Source organism: Chrysemys picta, chromosome 9, assembly GCF_011386835.1.
Source record: "Chrysemys picta bellii isolate R12L10 chromosome 9, ASM1138683v2, whole genome shotgun sequence".
Classification (NCBI taxonomy): Eukaryota; Metazoa; Chordata; order Testudines; family Emydidae; genus Chrysemys; species Chrysemys picta.
This window is the reverse complement of record NC_088799.1, coordinates 55390043-55412442: the sequence shown is the minus strand read 5'-3', so window position 1 is coordinate 55412442 and position 22400 is coordinate 55390043. Positions and strand designations below refer to the sequence as shown.

Sequence of the window (22400 nt, the reverse complement as noted above, 5' to 3'; positions counted from 1 at the left end):
TTCCACTATAGCGATGCCAGTATAACTCTGCTTTTTTTTAAAAAAATGCTGGAGTAATTATTCAGGAATGAAATAATTTTTATTCGGGAATAGTGTTCACACACAGTTATACTAGCATAGTTATAATAAAATAATATAATAATAAAAGTATACTGGGTTCTTCAGTCATTGGAGTTATCCGTATTTGCCTTTTTGATCTATCTTCAGTTTGTTTTTATAACGTGAACTATAAGAGATAGTTAAAAATATCATGATTTTGGTGCAACCAATCTCTACCATAGTAACTAATTTCTACAAAATTTTTTATCCTCTGTCTCAGTGGACATCTGGTTTTGTTTGATTTTTGTGGTGTGTGTGTGTGTGGAGGGGTGGGGGGTGACAGGTGTCTGTCCTGCTGTCTTTAAACTACCTTAATTTGGGTTCCATTCCAGATTCTGGAGAGGAGTGTACTATAGTGGGCACAAATCCTTTTGCTGGTCTCTTCCCTACCCCTGTCTCCACCCCTCTGAGTTCTAGTCTCTCTCTTTTGGGCTTGCAGTCAGTCCCAAAGCTTACCCAGCTTAAACTGGTTTTTCATTTGCTTGCAAACTTTACATATGTCCACATTGCCAGTACTAGCTCCTTTCTCTTTGGTTGTCAAATATTATGTACACTCTTTGTAGATTGTAAACTGTAATTACTACTAAGCAGCAATAGCAACTGTATTGTAACTTTTTAATTTTTTCTTTTCAGATTCATGTTACTGTTTTATATGGCATATACTCAAAAATTAGGAAACACCAGAACTAAGGCTGCCTCTGCAACCCTAATTCAGCCCCCTTGTGTTATATGCATTATGATAGTAATTAATTATGGGATCACATACTGTTTTTTCCACATGATGCCTGCCTCATTTAGGGTGACCAGATGTCCTGATTTTATACGGACAGTCCCGATTTTTGGATCTTTTTCTTATATAGGCTCCTGTTACCCCCCCATCCCCGTCCCAATTTTTCACACTTGCTGTCTGGTCAACCTAGCTTCATTCAGGGCACAGAATGGCTCTCTTAAGGAACAATTATTCAATATTTCCTTATATCCTTGTTGTTTAATATGTGACCCCAGACCATCCCGTGAGATGGAGTGTCATCTGCATTTTAGAAATTGGGAACTAAGGCACAGAGAAATAAATATGAAAAATCTCTGAATTTTGGAATGTTCCATTTGAAATACCGTGGACCTGATTTTTCAGCATAATTAGCATCATATATCACTTTGTATAGAATCATAGAAGATTAGGGTTGGAAGAGACCTCAGGAGGTCATCTAGTCCAACTTCTTGCACAAAGCAGGACCAACCCCAACTAAATCATTCCAGCCAGGGCTTTGTCAAGCCTGACCTTAAAAATCTCTAAGGATGGAGATTCCACCACCTCCCTAAGTAACCAATTCCAGTGCTTCACCACCCTCCTAGTGAAATAGTTTTTCCTAATATCCAACCTAGACTTCCCCCACTGCAACTTGAGACCATTGCTTCTTGTTCTGTCATCTGCCACCACTGAGAACAGCCTAGCTCCATCCTCTTTGGAACCCCTCTTCAGGTAGTTGAATTCTCTTCCCCCTTTTGTTAAGTGCATCCCATCTCTTCCTAGCAATCCTTCTTCCTGGAACAACATCCCATGGTCGAAGAATCCAAAGCCCTCTCTCTGACACCACCTGCGTAACCACGCATTTACCTCTATAATTCAATGGTCCCTACCTGGGCCTTTTCCTTCAACAGGGAGGATGGACAAGAACACGACTTGTGCCTCAGACTCCTTTATCCTTTTTCCCAGAGCCACGTAGTCTGCAGTGACCCACTCAAGGTCATTCTTGGCAGTATTATTGAAGCCCATGTGGAGAAGTAGGAAGGGGTAGTGGTCTGAGGGCTTGATTAGTCTCGGCAGACACTCTGTCACATTCTGAATTCTAGCTCCAGGCAAGCAGCACACTTCTCAAGTCTCCCGGTCTGGACGGGAGGCAGATGGATAACTCCGTCCCCCTTAGGAGGGAGTTCCTGACCACCACCACCTGTCGTCTCCTCTTGGGAGTGGTGGTCGTGGAACCCCCATCCCTAGGACAATACATCCCATGCCTTGTGGTCAATGGGGTCTTCTTCTGATCCCTTCCCTCAGATGACTCTTCCAAACCATTCTCTGCCGTAGTACCTGTGCAGAGAGCCTGAAAAAGGTTTCTTACCTCTATCTAGATTGGGGGTACATGGGTTCTCCTCTTTCTTCTTCTGGAGGTCACATGCTGCCGTTTTTCTTCCCTGTTCTGCACTGCCCTCTCTGATTCTTCAGTATGCTGTGCCTGCAGTACCAAACACTGACTTCTGTCAAGAAAGTCTTCATTTTCTCTGATGCAATGCCGGGTTGACACTTGGGTCTCTAGTCCTTTAATCTTCTCTTCCAATATGGAGACCAGCTTGCACTTCGTACTAACAAAGTTGATTCTACCCTCTGCGAGAAAGACAAACTATATGCTATATGTTCAAAGCACTGCTCCCATTGACTTCAGTTGCAGCTGAGTGCTTAGCACTTCTGTACCCAGATCCCAGGGTCTCAAGTCAAGCACCCAGAAAATGAAGAACATACCATCCATGATCACCTATGAATAGTTTGGTTTAAGTGACTTGCCCAGCATCACATAGGAGCTCTGTCAGAGGCAGGGATAGAATCCAGTTCCCCAGGGCAGCCTTCAAATGCCTTAACCATGAGACTCTCCTTTTTCCCCCTACAATTCCATGCCTCATCTCTACATACCATACAAATTCTGCAACAAATGAAGCAGGGATCCTACAGACAACAGCCTCCTTTACCATACAGTGTTGATGCATCACCAGAGCAGACCCAGCCTGTGCACCAAATGATGCAGGTGTTCTGTGGAAAAAATAGTATGTGAACAGATAATTAAAGACTTTATCATAATGCATACACACAAGGGAGGCAAATTGCATAGGCTGAGTTTCAGGAATCTTGGGTTCTATTTCAGGCTCGGGAGGGGAGTGTTCTCTGTCTTCTCTGGTCCCCCTCAAGTTTGACCCCTTCTGCCCCAACCCCTGCAACCTGTCCCAGGTCTGATCTCTTCCACACACCTGGCTCCTTGTCCCAGTTTCCTCACCTTAGGCTTCTGATCACGGTCCCAGTTGTCTTGCCCTCCACGTCTCTCCCTTTTGGGCTCACTGTCAGAGTCCCAATCTCACCCCCACCCCAACTCCCAGTCTGTTTCCTTGCCCAGGCAGTGCCAGTTCTCTCTTCCCAACTCCTTGTCTGATCTCTTTCCACTCTTCCCCACCCAACCTCTGCCCTCCAGTCATGTCCATGTCTCCCCACTAACACCATTGGCTCCCAGTCCCAGTATCTCTCCTTGGGCTCGTCGTCCAATCTTAGTCTCCCCAATCACCTCCCTGGCTCCTTATCCCAGTTTCTTTGCTCAGCCAATCCCAGTTCTCCCCCAGCTTCTTGTCTGATCTGTCTCCTTGGCCCCCAATACCCATTTTCCCCACCCCACCCCCCTCTGGTTTCAAGTCCCAGTCCCTTTATACAGCCAATCTTAGTCTCGCCTTCGCTTTCCAGCTCCTTGTCTAATCTCAGAGTTCCTCCCGCAAACTGGCTCCCAGTTTCCTCCCACCCACTCCTGGTCTCTCCCACAATGTCTCCCAGCCTCCCCTCCATCCTGTTCCCCAGCTCCCACTCTCAATCTCCTTGCCCAACGAGTACCAGTCACAATTGTCTTCTTGTACCAATATACTTCTTTCCCACCCTCCAGTCCGGCTCTTGTCCCCTTTGCATTTAAGTCAGATGGCTTCCTCCTCCACTCTGCCTGGGCGTCAGAAATAGCTAAACTGTTTTGATTGAAATTTTCCAGAAAAAAAAATTCAGCCTGAGGCAGACACCCAGCAGGAAAAAATTCAGCCCAAACAGTTAAAGCTTGGCAAAGTTATAAGCAACTGAAAACAGGATCTTGTAATGGGAAGTGTCAGGTAACCTTAATAATAGGCAGTGCTATCCATTCCACCTATGAAGTATAAGTAATGGCCCTCTCCAGAGAACAAAAGCCAGCCAACCATATATGAATATATTTTAGAGATTTTTAATAGAGCAGTTACGATATATGGTATTGCAAATGTTTATTTTTACCAACAGTCAGGGCATATGCAGATTTTGTTTATATTTTTCATGTTTCAGTATTGTAAATAAAACTGAAGATGAGGGACAAGGGGATGCTAGTGTTTCTTGATGTCCATTGGTCAAATCTAGACCATGTTAAGGGTTTCCCCCCAGTTTCTAGTCATTCCTGTGTCTCTTGTGATCCAACAGGAGTTTACAAGCTACTTGCAGAAACATGATGAGGTCCTGACAGAACTGGAGAAAGCAACTAAGTGCTTAAAGAAACTGGAAATGGTTTATAAGGAGTTTGAATTGCAGAAGGTTTGCTATCTGCCACTCAACACTTTCCTGCTCAAGCCCATCCAGAGGCTGATACACTACAAGCTGATCCTGGGGAGACTTTGCAAACACTACACAGTAGAACACCAGGACTATGCCGACTGCAGGAGTGAGTGAGCGGTGAAGATGCTAGTCTGAATTCTGTTCTCTCCTTTATATCAGTTTTGCATTTCAGCATCTCTTAGTGGATCCAGAAGTATTGCAGCTCAGAACTAAATGCAAAACTCCTTTCTTTGATCTAGCTTTTCTCAAAAATTTTGTTATACACAGAACTCACCCTCTCTTTCTCTCTGTCATTTGGATGCACAAGCAAGCTCGCCACCTAGAAGCTTTGCTGTTTCTCCTGCAGGCTGAGAGTGTTTCTATTTTTATGTATGTAGCAGTTGCTCACGTAACTATGAAGATGGGAGCTATATAGGTATCTAGCTCTCTTGGCTGAGATTTTCAAAGCTGTCTATAGGATTTAGACACATCTATTAAATTTAATCCCCTAGGTGGCCTTGAAAATCTCAGCCTAAATATGTATTTTTCTTATAAAGATATGTCTTGTAACTGTTCCGTCTGGGTTCTGTCATTTAGCGCAGGAGACATTCTTCAGAACTGTCAATAACAGGCAATCCGGTCCATCCTCCCTCTTCAATATTTCTGCTTCCATTGAAGAACTCTAGATTACCTGTCCAGTGTTTGAGTGTGACCAGCACCACTCAGACAAGTGCCTAGCATTGAGTTTCCTTTGCAGAGGCTACCATGTTCTCAGGTGTGCTAGCTCTTTTTTGCAGTTTTATTTGGCTTCCCTTCTGTGTTACAGATAGATAGAATCATAGAAGATTAGGATTGGGAGAGACCTCAGGAGGTCATCTAATCCAATCCCCTGCTAAAAGTAGGACCAACACCAACTAAATCATCCCAGCCAGGGCTTTGTCAAGCCAGGCCTTAAAAACCTCTAAGGTTGGAGATTCCACCACCTCCCTAGGTAACCCATTCCAGTGCTTCACCACCCTCCTAGTGAAATACTTTTTCCGAATACCCAACCTAGACCTCACCTACTGCAACTTGAGACCATTGCTTCTTGTTCTGTCATCTGCCACCACTGAGAACAGCCTAACTCCATCCTCTGTGGGAACCCCCCTTCAGGTAGTTGAGAGCTGCTATCAAATCCCCCCTCACTCTTCTCTTCTGCAGACTAAATAACCCCACTTCCCTCAGCCTCTCCTCGTAAGTCATGTGTCCCAGACCCATAATCATTTTTGTTGCCCTCCGCTGGACTCTCTCCAATTTGTCCACATCCCTTCTCTAGTGGGGGGACCAAAACTGGATGCAAGACTCCAGGTGTGGCCTCACCAGTGCCAGATAGAGGGGAATAATCACTTCCCTCGATCTGCTGGTAATCCTCCTACTAATACAGCCCAATATGCCGTTGGCCTTCTTGGCAACAAGGGCACACTGCTGACTCATATCTAGCTTCTCATCCACTGTAATCCCCAGGTCCTTTTCTGCAGAACTGCTGCTTAGCCAGTCGGTCCCCAGCCTGTAGCGGTGCATGGGATTCTTCCGTCCTAAGTGCAGGACTCTGCACTTGTCCTTGTTGAACCTCATCAGATTTCTTTTGGCCCAATCCTCCAATTTGTCTAGGTCACTCTGGACCCTATCCCTACCCTCCAGCATATCTACCTCTCCCCCCAGCTTAGTGTCCTCTGCGAACTTGCTGAGGGTGCAATCTATTCCATCATCCAGATCATTAATAAAGATGTTGAACAAAACCGGCCCCAGAACTGATCTCTGGGCACTCCACTTGATACCAGCTGCCAACTAGACATCGAGCCGTTGATCAATACCTGTTGAGCCCGACAATCTAGCCAGATTTCTATCCACCTTATAGTTCATTCATCCAATCCATACTTTTTTCACTTGCTGTCAAGAATACTATGGGAGACCATATCAAAAGCTTTGCTAAAGTCAAGATATATCACATCCACCGCTTTCCCCATATCCACAGAGCCAGTTATCTCCTCATAGAAGGCAATCAGGTTGGTCAGGCATGACTTGCCCTTCGTGAATCCATGTTGACTGTTCCTGATCACCTTCCTCCCCTTCAAGTGCTTCAAAATGGTTTCCTTGAGTACCTGCTCCATGATTTTTCCAGGGACTGATGTGAGGCTGACCAGTCTGTAGTTCACCAGGTTCTCCTTCGTCCCTTTTTTAAAGATGGGCACTATATTTGCCTTTTTTTCCAATCATCCAGGACCTCCCCCGATCACCACGGGTTTTCAAAGATAATGGCAAATGGCTCTGTAATCGCATCAGCCAATTCCCTCAGCACCCTCGGATGCATTAGATCTGGACCCATGGACTTGTGCATGTCCAGCTTTTCTAAATAGTCCTTAACCTGGTTTTTCACCATTGAGGGCTGCTTTCCTTCTCACCATATCGTGTTGCCCAGGACAGCAGTGTGGACCTGTCCTTGTCTGTGAAGACCAAGGCAAAAAAAGCATTGAGTACTTCAGCTTTTTCCACATCATCTGTCACTAGGTTGCCTCCCCCATTCATTAAGGGTCCCACACTTTCCCTGACCTTTTTCTTGTTGCTAACATACCTGTAGAAACTCTTCTTGTTGCTCTTCACATCCCTTACTAACTGCAACTGCGGTTGTGTTTTGGCCTTCCTGATTACACCCCTGTATGCTCGAGCAATATTTTTATACTCCTCCCTAGTCATCTGTCCAAGTTTCCACTTCTTGTAAATTTCCTTTTTGTGTTTTAAGCTCACAGAAGATTTCACTGTTAAGCCAAGCAGGTCGCCTGCCATATTTGCTGTGCTTTTCTGAAGTCCAGGGTCCATATTTTGCTACTCTCCTTTCTTCCTTTTGTGAGGATCCTGAACTCAACCATCTCATGGTCACTGCTGCACAGGTTGCCACCCACTTCTACTTCCCCTACCAATTCTTCCCTGTTTGTAAGCAGCAGGTCAAGATGAGGACGGCCCCTGGTTGGTTCATCCAGTAGTTGTGCCATCTCGCTGTGTACTACAGACAGATGCCATTTGAGCACCTTTAGAGCAGGGAATCTCTTTGTTCAGCTATGGCTGGTAGAGGTCAGAATGTCTTTTCTCTGAGTGGTGCCCTGTTGGCATGGCACTCAAGAAATGCTTTTTTAGAGTGGCTCATTCTTAGATCATCTCCCATGTGATTAGAAGCAACCTTCTCCTGGGCCACTGAGCTCATGTTTCCAGGCAGTCCCCTGCTTTTGGTCACTCTCTCGGAGATACTCACCTTCCCACTACAGGGTACTTTGCAACACCATCTCTGACGTACTTCTGTTTCAGTCCAGCACAGATGAGCTGCCCATCAGAAGCATTGATTGCAGCATGGCAGATCAGCAAAAGGGACCACAAGCAGAAAAGAAGCTGGTCCAAAGGGCATCCATCTCACCCCTCCCTTGCCTACTGTTCATCTACCCACCCAAGACAGTGATACCAATGAGAGCAGATAGCTGAATCCCCATCAGCAGCAGGTTCAGGATGCAGTTGAGCAGCTGCCAGAATTGTAATAGGATTCACCACCTTTTCTGCATGTGAAGAATTGTCTTCAGTCCAACCCCCAAATTCCTGAAGGAAAGGAAGCCATCAATCATCTTATGAAAGCTTGTAGACTCTGATTCTGGTAGACATGGTCATCTGAGACCCAGTCCTAATATCTCTCAGATGTAACTTTGTCTCAAAAATCAGTGCTTCACCACAGTACTGTACAAAGTTTGACAGCTAGATTATGAAAGGCCAGTTCTCAAAGCCAAGGGATACTTGAATCAGGCTGGTGTTCTTTTTAACGATGGCAAGGCAGAAATTAATCTCCATGACTTCTGCAAGGGTGTGAATAAGATACAGACATGGTATGTGGAACCTGGGACATGAGGATTACAGCATCCGACAAATTGTCCCATTCAAACTCGTTGACCTGGAGTTGGGAGTCTTCACTAGTTTCCTGAAAGTGCAGTGTCTGCACTGGATGATGTAACAGACTCAAATAATGGAAAACTGGTGCTGCAACCATATATGATGGGATTTCTGAGGCCATCCAAATTACTGAAGTTTCCCAACCTATTTTATTCTTCGTTGAATGAAAAGTCATCTTAACTATTCCAAGAAGTATCTTGCCACTTTGCCTGTAAAAAGGGGTTTCCTTGTTTCTTTTACCCCTGCCAGGAGGCCATCTGAACTACAAACACTGCCTATTTTCCACTGGGAGAGGAGGTGCTGTGTTTTTCAATCTGGCTTCATGGCTAAAGGTCCACAGAGTTTTACTGTTTTTATCATCATTTTGCCATCACAAAAAAAAAAAAAAAAAACCACAGATGCTTAATGAGCTGTCTACACTGAACTAAGAAACTTGGCTAGTCGGCAGCACTATTTTTCAAATGCTATTCAAACTGCAGGGAAAAGACCTCAAATTCCCATTGATAAATGGAGCCTGGTGTGCATCAGAGAATCATATATGGCAAAGAGCATAATATGACCTGTTAGACATCATGTACATTTTAGGAGGTCAGCATAAATAGAAGAAACCTGTGGAATCAATGTCTGGTTACTGGACATTGCTAATCAGACCTTATGGCCTCCATTGAAGACATTTTTGGGAGAAAGGACCTGCATGCTGTGATTGAAAATTAAGATAACACACCTGAAATAAATTTCTCTTAACTATAAATCTATTGTTAGGTTATGTGCATATCACACACTGCCCCCCAGTCACTTCTCAGGCACAAAAGGATTATCAGAAGTGCCTTCCTGAAAGACAGAAATTACCAGCTAATTTATTCTCTTGGATAGCATGTTTGGTAATTCTTCCCTCTTTTGGGTAAACATATAGCTTTCAAATGCCCCTTTCACACAAGTAAACCGAAAGTCTTGGTTAGTCAATATTGAGTTTTAAAAAGTTAGAAGAGGAAAGGGAGAGGGAAAAAAAGTACTTCTGATATTATTGCCTGTGATTGACAGCTCTGGAGACTGGACTCTGTCCTTTCCCAGGGCAGACATACTGATTAGCAAATTTGCTATTGAAGAGAAAATAAATTAAAGTGAGAGAGAGAGAGAGCGTTTGTATGTGTGTAATTTTTTTTTTTTTTTTGGTTGGACCTACAAAATGTATGGTTTGCTCATTCTGCTCGTTTTGCAGTCATTTAAACAGTGATGATATTAGTCCACAGAGAAAGATGTTTTGGCTTAAAATGCTGTAAATTCAAGTTGTGAAATTAATACAGTCTAGTAAATTCAATACCATTTAAAAATAATAGAAAATGCTAAATGGAAAAGCACAAAACTGGAGGGAAAATGTTTAAGTTTAAAGCATGAGTTCACTTGTGTTTTAAAATTAGTTGGTTTTTTTTGTTTGTTTGTTTGTTTGTTTGTTTGTTTTAACACTGTAGTTTGGGGCTTTATCAGTCTCCTGCCATACGCTGGTACAATCGTCCCTGTATGAAAGCAACATCACCTTCAAAAGCACCACCCCAGAATAGGAGATTTTATTAACAGCTGTTAGTAGCAGAAATAAATAGATAGTTTTAATGAATACTGTTCTATTTGAATAGAAAAATCCTTTTCTCCTCTGCCATTCCCCAATTTTTTTTTTCCTTTTCACTTTTGACAGTTAATATTTTTAATCCAAGTTGGAAAATGAGTCCTTGCTTCCAACTGTGGAGGAAAAGATGTAATACTCATTCAGAAACTCTTGCTTGGTTAAATATATAAATGTAGGAAAGAAGTTGCCATACCATATAGTGTCATATTTTCTAACGTTCAAACTAAAGTATTGGTTACATGGTAATTACTTTTGGATTTATAAATTGTAATTACCTGGTAATCTCCAGAAACATGTAATTACCATGAAGTTGCATGATAGTCTCTGTGTGTTTAAAAATAAATGCATACATAAATTTGAGCCTTTAACGAAGTGTTACAAAATAACTGATGATAGATTGATGGCTAGGACCTCTGGCTTTGTCTGCAGAGCCCTGATCTGTGTTGATGTTGCTTTTCCTGCAGATGCACTGAAGGAGGTTACAGAGATGACATCTCAGCTCCAAAACAGCCTGATCCGCCTGGAGAATTTCCAGAAGCTGACAGAGCTACAACATGACTTGATTGGCATTGATAACCTCATAGCACCTGGCAGAGTAGGTAACTTTCTTTGCTTAACTTCTAAAGCCTTTATTGGCTTTGAATACTTAGGAACAACATTTATATAACATACTTATTTACCTGTCACAGACTTTAACTATGTATTTATCTTAAAGCCCATAAGGGTTCTCATAGGATATGTGTCTGTATACCAGGTCACATTTCCCACTTGTAATGGTACTGTAAGGAACAAAAACAAAAGTAGTTCAACTTAGATTGATATTCCATTGCCCTGCTCTGAGTACAACAGGTACTTGGTGAGCTGTTATGGTTGGTCCTTGGATAAGAGGATTATGTCACCAAATAATGACCACGCTGCTAGGTCCGCTGGGTCAGGCTCTGATTTATCTCTGCTTTGGAATGGCCTGAGAGAATATGGAGAATATAGCATTGATGAGAGGAGCATCAACAGAGTAGGTACCAGTGTTAGCATTAACCCTGAATATCCGTGACTTTGGGAGGATTTTTTAGATTCTAGATATATTATTTTTCTGATTCACATATTGGTAGTGTGGCACATCAGAGAACTAATGAACAGTTTAGCGTTCTATAGGGTTAATGGGGCATTAGTTCAGTAGCCAGTATGCTAAAGTCCAGCCTTTTCTCAGAAATTGCCTTTTCTCACTTATTCCAAATGGTGTTTGCAGCAAGGAGAAAGTGGGGAAAAGGAAGAGACTTCAAAACTCTGTGCACTTGGAGAAAGGAAAAGCTTGATGTAATTTCTTTTTCCCCACAGGAATTTATCCGGGAGGGTTGCTTGTACAAGCTCACTAAAAAAGGTTTACAACAGAGGATGTTCTTTCTGGTGAGTGCTTCCTTTGCTGTCTACACATCAAGTGTCCTCAAGGCATAGCCACAAACCAAGCTGTTTTCAGGGATTGAGTCCCAGTACAGAGATGATGGAGCTCAACATGCTAACCAAAAGTTCACTGAGTTTCTTCTCATGGTATATGGAGGACAGCAGTAATCCAGTCCATTTTCTGTTTACATACACCCATTTATTTAATTTAAGTACATTTAAAAAGCCATGTTAATATCAAGCTCCATTAGAGAAACAAAGCAAATGTTTTTAATGGAAATGGACAAAATTGGTAGAGAAAGAAACTTTATTTTCATGCTTTTAAAAGGTATTACAAACAATGGCAAACTTAAACAAAACATCTGTGTGGAAAAGGTACCGAGTAATGTCTTTTTAAGCATACAGGTTATATTCCTCCTTCCTCTGTCAGTTCTCAGATATGTTGCTGTACACAAGCAAAGGAGTCACGGGTACCAATCAGTTCAAAATTCATGGACACCTCCCTCTGCATGGCATGCTGGTAAGTAGTTTCTTTCAAAGTGCACCACAGCATTGGTTAAATAAATACATAAGCCATTGTGCACGGAGGCCTCTTGGTGCATTCACTTCATGCAGTTATGCTGAACTAAAGTCTCAGCTGCTGGTCAGGAGTGAGGTGCTTCCAGGCTGTTGAAAGCAGCCTCGCTGCCAGGGTTGTCAAAGACCATGGAGATGTGGACTGGACCTTTTTCATGCTTTAGTCTGTGTGTGATGCCAGCGGACAAAGCACTCATTCTTTTCACCTCACTAGCAAAGCAATCTGAAGACAAACCTTGTTTACCTCTTCACTTTTGCATGACTGTTTGAGACTGATCTGGGAATGCTGATCTGTGCTGTTGTTTTTCACAACTAGCCATAGCAGCTCTTCTACCCCTTCTTCTAATGGAGCTATTCTTTCTTTGTTTGACTTACAGTTAATAGTGCTGGATCCTCCGGTGAGTAATAAGATGAACCTTAGTTGGAGTTGCTCCTTTCTGACCCCATTGGCTATGGCATTTACACAGCCTACAGATGTGGCACTAGAACTATAACACATAGATTCCAGTGTAGAACCAAAATAGACTTTGAGTGCTTTTGAAGTAGCTGCCTTTCATACTTGTTGCAACTCTGAAGTCATGGTGTTGTGAATGAGTTCCTATCTAACCAGAGAGAACAACTTGGGTACATACCATTGCACAGTGAGTGATGAGAGAAACCTTTTTTCTTCATGTTAGGTGGAAGAGAGTGAGAATGAATGGTCTGTCCCACACTGCTTCACAATCTATTCAGCTCAGAAAACAATAGTAGTGGCAGCAAGGTATGTATTTCTTCTTCCCAGCCACAAGCAGGTAAGAGCCCTTGGATTAAACATTTGGCTGCTGATTGCAGGGGCCAGAGGAGTGCTTCATGGACCTTCGGGAAAGCATGGTTTTGACAATAGGTTTGAAATATTCAGCATTTAAAGACCTTTTATTAATGCCGTGTTACAGAAAGGAGTATTTGATCTAACCAAACCATGCATTCTTAAAGGAACAGCAGCAGAAGTGACATTGCTAGTGCATTGTTTTCTGATGAGCTGGCTGAGCTTGCAGTGAAAGCCTTTAACCAATTGATTTAAAACAGGAAAAGTGGGAAAGATACAAGTGATGCTATTTGGCGATCTAAACATGGAAATATTTTAGAGAGCCAAACAAAACCCAAACTCCAGTTAAAATGTAGAAAATGAAAATGGGATTAAGAAGTGCAGAATTCCTGGGCAGATGTAATGGAGGCATTGCACAAACCAGGAAATGAGATGAGTTCAAGGATGGCTTGTAAAGTAAACAAAGTTCTTTTCAACTTAGTCCTTTTCTCTTTTAGAAAATTGAGTGTTAGCAGCTCCCTGCTGGACAACACAACAATAAATCAAGACCTTTCCCTCCTATTACAGCTTTCAGGTAGATAGTAAAAGACGTGACCTAGAAGGAATGGTACATAATCCAGAGAACTGATTTACAAAAGTGAACTTTTCTTCTGCACAATATTCAGTTCTCTGTAATTTGCTTTTTTTGTAAGTGATTAGAAAACAGAATATTTGCATGACCTATAAGCTAAATTTTTCAGTCTTTATTCAGTTATTACTGAGGGAAGTCTCCAGTTAATTCAATGTGAGCTTTGCCTACATAAGGATTGCAGTTGGGATTGATACATTTGCAAGGCAAAACTTCACACTAAGGTGATAAATATATGCTGTAGAAAGGACAGGATGTACAAAGAGACTGGCTAAATTAGTGAAAACCTAAACTTTTCCATTTCCAGATTTGGAGCATATAAATTTGTTACCTCAATATTACAGTAAGGTAAACCATTGTATTTCACTACAGAATTTGTAATATTTGTTGCTAAAAAGATGCTTTTAAAACTGGATTGGTTTATTGTTTGTTGGTTTACTGTCACTCAGGTTTATTGTTTTTCTTTATACCCAAGATGTAATCTCTCTATACTCCAAATGTAAAATTTAATTTACAATTTCTACAATCTCCTAGGAACATACCCCAGTAGTTGTTGTGCATCTAAAATTCCCATGGGATTCAGTTGAAGTTATGCATGCACGGGTGATGCAGAATTGGAGCCCTTAATCTAGAGGTTACATATTCTTTGTAGGTTTTTTTATTCAGCTAGTTTCATAGCTCCTAATGTTAGCAAAAGCTATAGCCAAACATTAGTGAAATCAAATTTTTAATGGCTTACCAGTCACTTATTTTATATTTTGCATATTAACAAAAGGACTAAACGAACCCTTTTCGAGTGCTAGCTTACCTGAAAATGTCAGTTTTGAAGTTTAGCGATTTTTTTAGTCAACTGTGAGCCAAAAAACCAGCTTTGAAATATGCTTAAAATCAGAGAGTATATAATTTTTTTCACCCTGTCATAACTTGGAAATGTTTGACAGGATTTTTCTAAAACTTGAAAAAGAACAAATGCTTTGTCTTGATACTAAAAGGAAAAATTTACTCTGTAGCAACTATTCCAGAAAATAAAAAATATGACCTATGAAGTTCTTACCCAGTAATCACAGTGTCACCCATATAATCTATAAATGGTTACCATATGCTCTGGAATAAATCTTCAACATCCTTCATTCTTTGTTTTACTCTGAAGATGAAAGCTAAAATAGATATCCTTTTTAAAAGGAGTGCCATCCTTCAAATGCTTCAGTATTATCATTTTCAGTGTCATTCTACCTACCCAGTCTAAGATGCCTTCCTTTAATATGATCTTCAGTCAGAAAATATTTCTTATCTCAAAAAAAGTAGATAAGTCATAAAGCCCATATAAAGAATGATGATATTCCTTGTAATTTCATCCCAAAATATGTGTGGCACACAACCCTAGAACATGTTGTTAAAATTATACAGCAGTTGAGTCTGACAGGTCTGCTGTTCATTCTCTCACCTTTTCAGTATAGATTGTGTATGATTTTTAAACTGTTATTTTAAACCTGTGTCTTCAACTGCTTGGTAATCATAAACTCTAACTTCTCCCTACTCCACCCTCCCATTCTGTGTCTTACATTTTAATGGCATGCTGCAATATATTTACCAGAATTATCTGTAATTAGATGTTTGAGCCCTAAATTTGATTTTCCGCATTTAAAAGGCAAGATCCCCATCAGAAGGCTTCACACGGAATCACTTAGTAAAGTTTCAGAGTGGTAGCTATGTTAGTCTGTATCAGCAAAAAGAACAAGGAGTACTTGTGGCACCGTAGAGACTAACAAATGTATTTGAGCATAAGCTTTCGTGGGCTAAAACCCACTTCATATGTATATATATCTTCCTACTGTATTTTCCACTGCATGCATCCGATGAAGTGGGTTTTAGTCCATGAAAGCTTATACTCAAATAAATTTGTTAGTCTCTAAGGTGCCACAAGTACTCCTTAGTAAAGTGGTCACCAACTAAAAAGTCAGCTTTTGCCAGCAGTTACCACACATAATTATCTGAGGTTACTAGGTTTTCCTTATAGTTAGTTACCACAAATGTCTCCTATTCTATGTGATATAGGTTGGAAAATGTTGGTTTTTTTTAAAGGGCTTCTGTTTTAAAAATTTGGGTACATCAGTTCCCTTGAGAGTAGTGTCATAGCTCCGGTGTGGAGGGAATTAGGTTCAGGGGAGATCAACTTAACTAAGTTACCATTGCACAGGATGGGCCAATGAGCATTGCAACTGTTCTCTATACTTTCTAACAAGCCCAGGTTGATTTCAGATGGCAGAAGGATGGGGAGGAGTGAAATTTTCTATGACTTTGCACACTTGAAATTGTGGAACTTAAATCCCTGTCAGGAAAGCTGCTTCTGTTGCTATATGATAAACTGTGAACAACAGGGTTACCCCCGATACTTGACATCATTTTTGGTAGCTCAAAATGCTGGCATATTAAAGTTCATCTTGATTCAAAAATCTAGCACTATGTCCCAGTCCAAAACCAGGATGCTTAGCCAGCAGCACTCTTTGTTTTGCAGTACCCGTCTGGAGATGGGGAAGTGGATGGAAGACCTAAACATGGCGATTGAAATGGCCAAAAAATCTAATGAGAAATATGACCCGTTTTTGGAAAGCTCCATGTGTAATCGCTCTAACAGTAAGTAGCATTTTCCTTCTTTATTGACATAATGCAAATGGTGCTGTGATCTCTGCATCTTCCAAATTCTCAGACAGGAAGGATAAATGGTATATACTAATGGAGTGCTGTTTCCTTATTTTCCTTAGAGTAGACTCCCCTAGCTAGAGTGATGTTTCTGGTATTTTGAGACTCAGCAGATAGAAGTTTGTGCTGCAAAGCAATAATGTGTTTTGCATGGTCCATAATCCCCTTAACCATCTCTTATTTTGGAGAATATTCCTCTGTTTAACCACACAGTGCTTTTTCCAGTCCATAGATGCTGGTATCTTTGATGGACAAGAAGTTCCTCACAGCCTCTCGTAGACTGAAAACTGTGTGTTTTTACCGTGGTCTGTGATGAAGCATGTGACATTCCTTTTTTCAGTGAATTTTCTCTGTTGCACAGTGAGAAGGGGCTCTTTCCAAGTCACATGCTTCTCTGGATGTGATATTGTAAAACATATGCTCAGCGTTTTAATACAAGCTGCATTTTTGATTTCTATGAGTCAGATATCCCAAACACAGTTGGATCGTGACAGCCAGAATGATCTGTTCAGTGTGACTTTCAGGAGCTGTGTAACAAATTCATGCTGATGTCTGTTAGTGTTGGATAGGTTCAAGAAAAAGTTGCAGACATGCCGAGGAATCCCAGTTTCTGCCACAGGCTATGTATCACAGTTTTCTTAAACTGCCACTGAATTCTCCTCCCCCAGGATCCTCTGATGAGGTCTCTCTAGAGCAGGAATCCGAAGATGACATACAGTCTTCTCGTAGCTCCCTGGACAGGCAGAGCCACCACCGTGCCAACACTACAATGCACGTGTGCTGGTACCGCAACACCAGTGTCTCCATGACTGACCACAGTGTGGCCGTCGAGGTACCCTATAGGGCACAGCTCTCACTTCTCAATGTCTGTCTCAACTCATTCACCACCTGATCTTCCTCCAGTATACGTTTGTTACCATCAGTCATTTCTGTGGTGATTAGAGAGAGAGTGAGTGAGTGAAAGGTTAATAAATGTTTGAACATGCATGTGTGTCTGTGTGTATACATGTACACATGTTGCTACCCCACCACAGTGTTGTTATTCAAGGGAGTGTTTTGAAGAAGAAAAATGTAAAAGGAAAACTAGGAAACTTCTAGGACAGAATTTTTAACTTGAGTTCCTTGAGATCCTCAGCCTCGCCAGAGGGAACTGGCTATTTTTCTCTTTCTGCCAATGGTGTTCTAGTTTAGGGCCAATCCTGAGCTACCAAACCCTGGGATCGGGTGCTAATTAGGTACTGTACTTCGTTCATTGTCCCTTGACTTAGAAACTGCTTTACTCTCAATATTTTTCATAAAGTTGAACTATTTCTCCTTCGAGAGGGCCTCTGCATATTCCCATTTGTGCGATGTACCCTCCCCTGAACCAGCCCTGCTGAGCTTTGGGAAGCAGGGAGTGCCATTTCCATTCAACATTTGTCTAAGTTTATCAAGCTGTTTATAGAGACTTGTTCTATTTTAGCTGGTGTGCCAGTATTCAGTGTGTTAGAGCTCACTCTCCGTGTGTTTACACCATAAAAATCTGTAGGGCTGCCACCTGGATTTCTGTACACACACAGCATTAGTCTTGACTTTGTATCTAGATTTGAGGCTTCCTCTGGGAGGCAGTTCTGCAATCCTTGTTTAGTTAGACCTCCCTGGCCCACCTTCCAGGAGGATCGTACTGCTTGCTAGATTCCCACAAGTAGAAATATGTAGTAGTTGCCTTGAAGGAGAAAACCTGGTTACTTTAGTACCTTTGCATATTTCCACCTTCCTATCTTCCTGAGAGTTCTTTGTCAAAGCACTCAGGTTTAATGGAAGGAAGTGCAGCTGGGCATTAAAATGGAGCACCTAGATTTTCATGGTTTACATAGCAAACTAATAAGCTCATTGTTGGAAGTTTTATAAACCTTTTACATTGGCGTGGAGACCATGAGTTTGTCATCTTGCCAGCAGGCAAACTGGATCCCGTTTGAAGGAACCTGGCCTTGCTTCCTTTGGCAAATTTATGAATGCCACCAGATCACTGTGATATCTGAAGTGCTGTGAGCTTTATACCACTGACTCTAGGATTGCAGTATGAGTTCTCCCAGCACCTTTTTGCTTTGCTGTGTAGTTCAGATTCTAATACAATGACTTTTTCACATTCCTTTGTCATTTAACAGATGCTTTTCTTACATCACTTTTTCTTTTTCTAAAGCTCTATTTTCTCTCTCTCTCTCGGCTCAGTTTTCTGTTTTCTTGCTGTTTCTCCAGAGCTTTCTCCTCACTATTTGCTGGGCCAGACCCATCGGCCCAACACAATCACCCATGTTTGCTGGTACCGGAACCAGAGCCTATCCCTGTCTGATTACTTATGCATGATTCAGGTAAAAACACCTCTAAAACACTGAGTTGAGTCCAAAGCAGAAAAAAATTCTAGTTCCTCTCCCCTACTTTCCTCTCCCCTGCACCGTAAACATTGTGCAAGTGTGAGAATGCCTGACACATCCAGAATGGAAGTTGTGATGTTTGGTGATTGGTGCGGAAGTCCATTGATATCTTTGTCTCACCTTCCAAAAATAGCCCTGATATCCTTTCAGTTTATGCTACACCAACCTAAACTCTGGGCTTTCTTTTTTTCTTTTTCATTGGATATAAAACTAATATGCTGTAATTTCTTCCTGTAGTTTTAGCCACATCTGTTTCTCATCTCACTGTACCACTATTCTATTACTCAGGTTCCAATATACCAGTATATTAACTTAAATAATGCTTCCCTGCAACATGCTGTCCACTCTAGCTCAGCTTTATGTAGTCGTATCCTGGTCCAGAACCCCAGTGTCAATCAAGAATCCTTTTTTGCTTGTTTCTTCTTATGTTTTATTTTTGATCTCGCTCAAATAAACTGAATGCAGTGTCTTGGTGGATGTTGCCAATTAGTTCTTAGCATGTTTCAGGAAGACAGGATGCGGACAGTGACAATGGTAGGGCTAGATTTTTGGGGAGCTCAAGATCATTCTCTTCTTAGTGAGGTGCTATGGATGGTAAATCATTGGTATAATAGAATTAGAAACCCATACAGTAACAATTGGTAAATAATCACATAATCAAGTTCAACCATCTTCTGTTGAGGTGAAAATGCCATGCATATTTAACTGTTTTGCAATGTGAAAGCAGACCATTTTGTGTAGGTGGCAAATTGACAATGCAAAAATGCGCTAAGGCATTCCATCAGTAACTGGAACATCCTAGAAGTCTCTCAAAGCATAGGAAAAAGACTGTCTGTTAATTGTTCTGCATTGTCTAGAAGCAGCCAATAGGGAACATCAGTCAGCATATGGAATAGTGCCAGCAGCAGCATTTGTCTTGTTCTTGGGGAGAGTGATCAGTGATCTCACATTCATTTTCTTTTTCTTCATTGCTAGAATCAGCTTTCAGGGTACCTGCTGAGGAAATTCAAAAATAGTAATGGCTGGCAAAAGCTCTGGGTTGTCTTCACCAACTTCTGTTTGTTCTTCTACAAAACTCACCAGGTATGCTATAGTAGTGGAACAGTATGGGGACAAGGGGAGAGATATTGGATGGAAGACACAGATATAACTCTTTACTGTCCTCTAGGTGCATTTCACAACCATCTATCATCTGCACTGAATTTGGAGCCTAACTCCAAAGGCATGTAGCAAGAAAAATAGCCGGCAGCAATTAATGGAGTCAGGCTCCCTAAGGCTAAGGGCCTTTCTGTTGCAGCTTTAATCAGGATATCCTGTTTTGTAAGTGGGAAGTGTGAGGGGTGGGAGTCTCTTGAAGTAGAGGCTAAAGGATTAATGAACCTTTCACCTACATCTTTCCTCTTCCTTTGTGTTTAGATGCCAGTCCAATCTTCCCCACTCCTTTTAAAGTTCAGCACAACTAATGGTTTGAAATAGGCCTCAGGAATTCCTGTGACAGTGGAGTGATTTTTGTGAATGTTGCCACAATGCTACCTGCTCCTTCAGTCCTCATTAGCCCAGTAAACCTCTTTCATGTTATACAGGCTTCTTGCCTTGAGGAAAGTGTTATTGGGAACAAAATCTTTGTTTTGCTGTGGGAATAGTGCTCTGGATTTGAGAGAGACAGTGGGGGAAATCCAGGAGACAGTGAGAGGCAGGGGAATAGAGGCATGTAATTTTATTAAAATAATTAAGCAAGCTTGGGGAAAATTTCATCATAATTTACAACATACGGATCTCAAAATAGATGGAAAGGCAGCTTCTCTTATCACCTCCTGCTAAGAAAAAATAAAGCCATTCTTGACTGTACAATATGAAAGATCAAACACATGCTCTGCGATTGCTGACCATGTGCTGACTGGTAAAGGATGGCTTTCACCAAGAACTGCACTATTTGGCTATGTTCCAGGATGATTATCCATTGGCCAGTCTCCCACTACTTGGCTACACAGTCAGCACCCCAGTGGAGGCAGATGGCATTCAGAAGGATTATGTCTTCAAGTTGCAGTTCAAGTCCCATGTGTATTTCTTCAGGGCCGAGAGCAAGTACACCTTTGAGAGGTAAATTTATGCTTCCTGCATCCATCTCAGAGTCTAATATTTGCTTTAGCCACCAGTGGGTAGTCCAGAGTTGAGATTTTAGATCCCAGTCTTTGTTGCTATGCACAATCCAAGTACCCCCGTGGGCATCCCTGGGTTCCTAGAAAGAGGGAATCCTTTCCCTCACCATCCCTGATGGCTGCAAAGCTCCTCTGTGGTTACTGCTTCAGACCTCTACTCCTTTCAGAGGGGAATAACTGGTGGCATGTATCAGCTTCCAAGTTTCTCCCGGGGTGCCCAGGCCCTTCCCCCAAGCTCCCACCCCGGCTCCACCCCCACTCTACCCCTTCCCCAAGCCCCCAGTTCGGCTCCGTCTCTTCCTGTCCAATTCCACCCCCAAGCGTGCCCCGTCCTCGCTCCTCCCCCTCCCAGAGCCTCCTGCACGCCATGAAATAGCTGATCCGCAGCGGGCGGGAGGCGTTGGGAGGGGGGGAGGAGTTGATTGGTGGGGCCACTGGCAGGCAGGAGGCTGCTGGGAGAGGGAGGGAGGGGAGCTTGGCTGCTGGTCGGTCCTGGAGCACCCACAGAGTTGGCGCCTACGGCTGGTGGTTCTGCCTAGTTGGAGATCCAACTTCCTTCTATACTGTGACATACTAGAAATCCCAATGAATCTGGGTAATGTAGCATGTGTGGAGGTATATACCCTCTGTGTGGTGCCCATTACCTTGCCCACCATACCCAGTATATCCACACTGGGCCCAGGCAGCCTTTGACATACAGTTCATTGAGAGAGGTTATTATTTAGGTACAGCAGAAATCTTTTTGTTTTTCAAAGAGAGAGGGGGCCTGGTATACAGGTTAGAACACACGGCTGGGAGTTGGGAGTTCTGCGTTCTATTGCTGTCTTTGCAACTGTCTTGCCCCGACATTTTTTGAATGCTGTTTGTACTGCAATACATTCATACTCAAAACTTACGTTTTAAATTATACTGTATGCAAGAGAACTAGGTGCAATTTTATACACCAGTCAATTGAACCAGAAAACTGAGTTTCTTCTAGAAAGCAGGAACATAATCTCTTGGGCCAATATTTGGGGAGGGATAGCTCAGTGGTTTGAGCATTGGCCTGCTAAACCCAGGGTTGAGTTCAATCCTTGAGGGGGCCACTTAAGGATCTGGGGCAAAAATCAGTACTTGGTCCTGCTATTGAAGGCAGGGGGCTGGTCTCGATGACCTTTCAGGGTCCCTTCCAGCTCTGAGATAGGTATATCTACATATATTATTATTTTGTGTTCTCCCTATATTCCTTCTACCTCCTGTAAGGAAAGAGAAGTCTCCCCATCCCCACTTGAGAGCATCAAACTCTTGTCAGCAAGTCTCTCATTGTATGGGTCACAGTGTTATGGAATAGTTCTAACCCTGAGTCCCTATCTTTTTGACTTTTTCAGAAAGTAAGTTTAAGAAAAATCTCCAAGCCACATATAATTGATTTAGAGTTTTTCTCATAATTGCCACGTTTTTCCCAGTAACAGGATTCCTAGAAGTATTGATTTCCAGAATGATAGCGAGAGTGGGACATTTTTTACCCATTTTATAAGAGTTCTTTCCATACTTTAAAGAGGTACAGTCTCAAATAGTTCTCAGTGGCCAAGGATGACCTCTTAAATGAAGAGAGCTTTCCTAATAAAAATACAGGAGAATCCAGTGAGCCTGAATACAAAACCAGGTGCATGGTGCTAACTTCCCAAAACAAGACTGCCCTTG

At 42.1% G+C, this 22400-nt stretch overlaps 1 protein-coding gene across 15 annotated transcripts in view; it reads left to right on the top strand.

The window, feature by feature from the left end:
- The window catches only part of FARP2 (FERM, ARH/RhoGEF and pleckstrin domain protein 2), a 270101-nt gene that overhangs the window by 183596 nt on the left and 64105 nt on the right, over positions 1 to 22400 (top strand). For 6 of the 15 annotated variants that reach the window (XR_010590399.1, XM_024111831.3, XM_065557148.1 and 3 more), the window contains exons 18-26: positions 4340 to 4577; positions 10502 to 10632; positions 11373 to 11441; positions 11866 to 11955; positions 12689 to 12771; positions 15960 to 16078; positions 16813 to 16976; positions 19534 to 19641; positions 20507 to 20658. Coding sequence is in view for 12 of the 15 variants with exons in the window: in XM_024111831.3 (XP_023967599.1) it covers positions 4340 to 4577; positions 10502 to 10632; positions 11373 to 11441; positions 11866 to 11955; positions 12689 to 12771; positions 15960 to 16078; positions 16813 to 16976; positions 19534 to 19641; positions 20507 to 20658 (1154 nt within the window). In the remaining 3 variants the exon portion in view is untranslated. Of the gene's footprint in view, positions 1 to 4339; positions 4578 to 10501; positions 10633 to 11372; positions 11442 to 11865; positions 11956 to 12688; positions 12772 to 15959; positions 16079 to 16812; positions 16977 to 18355; positions 18496 to 19533; positions 19642 to 20506; positions 20659 to 22400 lie in introns of those variants that run through there. The other 9 variants (XR_010590400.1, XR_010590401.1, XM_065557147.1 and 6 more) reach the window with 8 other exon arrangements.